Source organism: Petaurus breviceps, unplaced genomic scaffold (assembly GCF_028583685.1).
Source record: "Petaurus breviceps papuanus isolate PSGF00001 unplaced genomic scaffold, PetGlider_PUasm1.0 120, whole genome shotgun sequence".
In the NCBI taxonomy this organism is placed as follows: domain Eukaryota; kingdom Metazoa; phylum Chordata; class Mammalia; order Diprotodontia; family Petauridae; genus Petaurus; species Petaurus breviceps.
The window spans coordinates 3,165,931-3,171,999 of record NW_027185627.1 but is presented as its reverse complement, the minus strand read 5'-3'; the positions used below and the strand labels follow the sequence as shown (position 1 = coordinate 3,171,999).

The 6,069-nt window shown below is 44.2% G+C and overlaps 1 protein-coding gene across 1 annotated transcript; it reads left to right on the top strand.

Annotated features, from left to right (window-relative positions):
- The first annotated feature begins 660 nt into the window (after positions 1-660).
- Positions 661-4,707, top strand: LOC138162303 (GTP-binding protein Di-Ras2-like). Its single transcript, XM_069089348.1, has one exon. It carries the CDS (start codon positions 1,274-1,276, stop codon positions 1,940-1,942), a length of 669 nt encoding a protein of 222 aa, XP_068945449.1. The 5' UTR covers positions 661-1,273; the 3' UTR covers positions 1,943-4,707.
- Positions 4,708-6,069: the final 1,362 nt, after the last annotated feature.

The following is a 6,069-nucleotide window of genomic DNA, read 5'->3' as shown; positions in this document are numbered from 1 at the left end:
TTTGAATATAGGAAATGCCTAATAAGTGGTTTTTTTATTCATTCAAAAAAAAAAAAGGTGGTGGAAGAAACCAATCGTCGGGGGGCTTCCTTTCATCTCTACGTATGAGGAATGTAGCAAATTGGTTACCTGAGAACGAGCACAAAATCACAAAGACTCCACATCTGTAAAGCTCTAGCTACCCATGTGTGTGTGGGGTGATTTTTAAATGTGCATTATAAATAAATTGGAAAGCAATAACTTGTTGGGTGGACAAGAAGGACACATTCGAAAAGGAAGGTGATGTTTTAAAAAAAATTATCAACAACCAAAGAAACCCCCAACTAATGGGGCAGTTCCACTCAGCAACTATCGTTTCAAAGTATAAACTCTGGGTCTGGTTGCTTTATACATTCCGGGAGAAAATGCTTTCCAGATAATAAAACTCTCCTAATAACAGTTAAGTTTCAGTTTACAAAATGAAGACAAAACTGAAGTTAGGCTTACGATCCACAGCCTTACAATCGGTAAGGAATAAACTTTTTTTTTTTTCCAGCGAGGTTGTTCCGAGGACTAAATGAGACATCTGTGTAGCTTCTCTATAAACCTTGTTACTGCTTTTCTCATATCGCCGTTAGCACCAAGCCCAGCTCAGAACACACAGTTTTTATTGCTCACTTGGGCTGCTATAAACTGAGTTTACTGGCGAGGAAATTATCAGACTTTTCCTACAGCAGGGGCAGTCTTTGAATTTCGTGATTTAATTTAGTAGGACTACGGTAGAGGGATACCTCTTTGGAATTCGAAATGTTGGCTATTTTTCTTTGTTTAAAAAAAAAATACATCGTCCTCGACATTTCTAGACTTAACCCGAGACAGTCCGCTATAAAAACTGAGCCTCTCCGTCGTCATCTCAGCCTGCCAAGGGGGCTAAGTCTTCAGAACTCTGTAGGTGGGGCAGAGCCCTGCGGATCAGAGATCAATTAAGCTCGAAACTGTAGGTAACCAGATGAGAAGAAAGGAAGGAAAGTAGTAAAGAGGAAGGAGGTAAGTGGGAGGGGCGAGGAAGAGGTAATTAGGAGGGGGGAGGCTTTTTAAGTAACGTATTTTCTTTTAACCAATAGTAGCCCTCGGTCTGGGTTCCCTCCCCGGGCCATTATTGGCCAATACATACTATAAAAGCAGGCTAGCCGGGTTTTGACGCTCTAAACAGAAGTGGGTCAAAAAAGAATTTGTTTTTATGATAGATCCCTAGCTGATCTATCCTTTGCAGGTCCCCTTATCCTCCAATACCATGGCCCTGAACCCAGACAAGCCCAAGTCCAGCGTGCGCCTGGTTTTCTTTGGCGCGGCTGGCGTGGGGAAAACGGCGCTGATTCAGCGCTTCTTGGCAGACACGTTTGAGTCTCAGCACAAGCGCACTGTGGAAGAGCTGCACTGCCTGGAGTATGAGCTGGACGCGCAGCGGGTGCGCGTGGAGATCATGGACACGAGCGGCAGCTATTCGTTCCCGGCCATGAGGCAGCTGGGGATCCGCCGCGGGGACGCCTTTGCCCTCGTCTACTCGCTGCAGGAACCTGAATCCTTCCAGGAGGTGCGGCGGCTCCGCGCCGAGATCCTGGAGACCAAGGGCGAGGCGCCCAGCCCGCCGCCCATCGTGGTAGTGGGCAACAAAAGCGACCTGGCGCCCAGTGGGAGCTTCCCCGACTCTGTGATCGCTGCCGTGGAGCTCGAGTGGGGCGGCATCTACCTCGAGGCGTCCGCCAAGCGCGGAGAGAACGTGGTGAGCCTCTTCCAGGAGCTCCTACAGCTCGTGCACCTGCCCAGCCGCCTCAGCCGCCTCAGCCCCGTGCTGCGCCGTCGCCGCCAGACTTTCCCTGGGGGAGCGCCAGATGGGGCGGTGGGGACGGTCTCCGCGTCCCGAGCAGCGATGCGCAAGCGCCACAGTTGCACAGTATCTTAGCGCTCGCTCTTCTACTTTCTCTTGATCACCCCACACCTAGCGAAAGAAAGCGCAACCCCGGCTTAGTGCCCTTCCTTTTCTCAGTTCTCTTCACCACTTTGGTTCTCTGGAAACACCCCTGGCTGAAGCTGCTGCGGGTATCCCGTCACTTCTGACTCGCCTCTCCCCGTAAGGGGCGCAGCTGAGCTGTTTCCTAGGGGGTCCCCGTGGGACTGGGTCCCGGGATTGGTTGATCCCCGAGTGCTAGGGCGGTGTGGGATGTACGTCCAACGTGCCAACGTTTCTGTTCTAGCGTGGGCGGGGTGGAAACCAGTGCCAAGAGTGAATAACCGAAAGTCCTGCGGCTGCTGATCTGTACTGAAGTGTGTGCTGAACTCCGGGAGCGGGTGCTGCTGGACTGTTGTGGTGGCCGCTGGTCCCACAGAAGGCTTTGGGACTGTGCTCTGGGTAGGGTAGCAGTAAAAACTCACATGTCTTCTATCCAGTTAAATTGGGGGCGCTTTGAGGGAGTCCGGACTGGAAGATTGCTTCCGGCTCCAAATCCTATCACACTATGAATATGAGAAGCTCTTTACTTGGCCATATGGTGGAAAGTGCCTGATGTGCCAGGCCCTGAATAATATAATCCATGGTAAGCTGTCAAGGCCAAACTCAGTCGCTCTGCTTGCAAAGTCTGCCCATTTCTGCAGGAAGGGGCATATTAGCTTCAAGGGACTCCATTAACCGTTGTTTTCTTCTACACCACATCCGCTCAGTGCCAGTTTGCCCTTGCAGCTCTGGGGCCTCCTAAGCATTCTCATTGTTTTTAGTTTCCTGAGTAGGTTGTAAACCCTTTAGGGGCAAGGACTGGCTATTGCATAGTACATATATACATATGCCTATATATTTGTCATACAAATTTGGTTCGTCCGATTCAGGACTGTGTTGGTGAGGTTGGGTGTAAATATTTGTAAATAATTGTCTATTAACTGCAGTAAAGGAATTCCCTCCTTCAGTTAAAGTCTGATTATATAGCTAAGATTACTGTGTGCTTCCTACACATTATCTTATTCAGATGCTTATAAAACTGTGAGGTAAGTGCTTTCACCCCCATTTTACAATTGAGGAAATAGGCTTATACGAAGGGGCGCAAAACCTGTTAGTGTCTGAGACGGAGTTTGAACTCTGTTCCTGACTCCAAAAGCAGTGAAGACAAATCGTTGGAATACCTTGGCTAGTTCCTTATTCCACCACTCTATAAGGCAAGTAGTGTAAGTGTCATTATCCCTGTTTTACAGATAAGAAAACTGAGGCTCAAATGTTAAATAACATAACAATAAATGCTAAAATCACGACTTGAACTCAAGACTTGTGACTCTAAATCATCGGTAACTCATTGATTTTTGCCTAGTTCAGTTCAGTAGTGTTTTTAGTCGTGTGGGACTCTTCCTGATCCCATTTGGGGTCTTCTTGGCAAAGATACTAGTGTAGTTTGCCGATTTCTTCTCCAAATTTTTGCCTAAGGTTAAGTCTAACACTATGCAAATAGGTGAAATAAAAGTTCTTCATCACCTTGAGGTTTTTTTTGGAAGGAGGGAAAATGAGGTAAAGGGGAACATAGAGAAGTAGTCCATATGTTTATAGTCCTTTAAGAAAAAGGAAGAAGAAATTCCTAATAAGGCACAGTGGCATGGTAGATAGAGTGAATTAGGAAAATGTGAGTTCAGATCTTGCATCAGATACACACCAGTGGTGTTTAGCCTTTCTGAATTGCCTTCCTATGTAAAATGGGGATAATAGTACCTACTTCACAGAGTTGTGAGATTAAAATGGGACAATGTATATAAAGTTCATTGTGAAACTTTAGCTATACGACCATTATAAGTTTTCCAGTAAAGGAACTCTATAGAACCATGCAAAAGCAGGCCACTGTTGACACTGTTCCTGTCTTTCCTCTTTACCTTCAAAGATTCAAGAAGTGTGGAAGTTGAAATTGTTTAAAAAGTGTTTTTTTTTCTTCAGGCCTATGAAGAGAACAATTTTCATTGTTAGATTACTAGCTACTAAGTATAAGCAATCCCCCCAAATAAATTTGTTAGCTTTACAGGAAATCACCAAGCCTCTTACATCCGGCCATACATCCAGTTCTAATTACTAAAGCCTATTTGCCCTTGTTTACAAAGCCAAAGGGAAGGGAAGTCCCACCCGCCCATATTTCCACTACTTTCTTCCATTCTGGTCTCTTGTTCATTGATCTGAAATATGGTCATTTTAGAGTTAATTATTCTCAAAGCAGACGCTACACGGGGTTATCACAATTGTTAACACGAAGGGTATGCCAAAGGATCACAAATTACAATTAGTCCATTTTTAAACATTTGTCAAACCAAGTGCTGTTCACAGTGATCTAAGTTGTATTTATGTGTGATTTGGTAAGCACCAAAGCCCATTTCACTTTCAGAAAATTCTGCTTTTTAGGTCAGCCACAAATATCCACTACAAGGACCCTTGATTTGAATCATCTCTCAAAAGCCAGTTCTGTTTTTTTAACCACTTTGGGTCCTTTTGAGACAAAAAATAATAGTAAGTGGGGGGAAATGCTGGCCTCTATCTAAATGCTTCTGGTGGGGGTGGGGTGATATTGTACCTAATCTCCATAACTGTTGCCATTTTAACTGTTCTGAAAACTTTTCTTATCTGTTCCATCCTTCGCCTAGTCCTAACTGTGTATCTTACCTCTGATTATTCAGTTACCACTCTTTTTTAAAATAAATTTTTTATTGATATCTTTTCTTTATGTCACCAGAATTTCTCCCGGGATCCTTTCTCACCCTTTCCCACCCCCACCCAAGCCACCCCTTATAAAAAGTCATGTTTTTAAAGAAAAAAAAGAGAAAAAACTCAGTAAAATGGATTCATATATTGGGAAAGTCTGAAAATATATGCAGTATACCATGCTCATGGACCTCTTACCTCTGCAAAGGAGTTGTGTGGGTGTATAAAAAAAAGTTATTCTTAAACATCACCTTTATTTGTTTATTTATTACTTATTTATTTATCTTTATTTATATTCCTCCCTACTCCATGACAGAAAATTGTCAATACCAAATGTAATATTAATGGCCACCATGTCTTAATCATCCTAACAATGTCAATTCTGGTTACGTCCTGGTATTTCTACCATGAGTCACAACTTAAGTCCCCACCATAGAACTTTTCCTTGTAAACAAAACCAGCTCAAGCCAGACAGTAGACCCTGATGTCCTCACCCCTTCCACTGGGATTCATGGCAAGAAGGGCAAAACAGCCAGAATGAAGCATGCATCCTTACAATGCAGAGCATGGCTGGCATCTCATGACCAGGACTTGCTATCTCCCTCTCTTCCTAAGACGATAAGGACCTTTTTCATGGGTCTCTTGTTTCTCTACACTCATGGGATATCCTCCAGGGTGACCAGTTCGATGTCCTGTTATCTCAATTAAAGATGCTTTATATTCCTCCACTTACGACTTTATTTTAGGACTTAACATTAAATGGTGATATAGTGGGATTCATTGAATACTAAGTCTTTCATGGTCCAAGAGTGAGCTTCTGGCCACCCTGGTACCAGCAGTTCTGCCCAGTCCCAAGCCTCCTCCCTGTTGGATCAGTAAGTACCTAATTTTGAATTTTTGACTAGGTAAAGAAGCCTTTCTCTGCCTCAGTTTTTATTAAGCCTTAATCACTGAATGGGTGTTGCCTCAGCTGAACTGAGACCTTTTAAAGACCTTAGCTTGAAAAGGCCAAAGTCCCTCACTACATCCTGGGCCATCTCCAGTTGTCCTGATCTATATCTGGCCGCTGGACCCAGATGACTCCAGAGGAGAAAGTGAGGCTGTTAATTTTGCATTGCCCTCCCTCACTCAAATCCAATTCACTTGCAGGTAATGGCATTCCCTCCCTGATGTCATAGTCCTCTTCAAGAATGAAAGACAAACAGCAGCAAGCTAATCATTGTTGAATCCAGATTCCCACCTTTTTAAGTTGAGTCGCCTCTTTAATTTAGAACTGGTAAAAGAAAAAAAAAGATTGATGGACAATTAATTTGGGGCCCACTTTACCTGCCTCCCCTAAATGGACTTCAGTCAGTCAAATGGCTTTGCAGTAT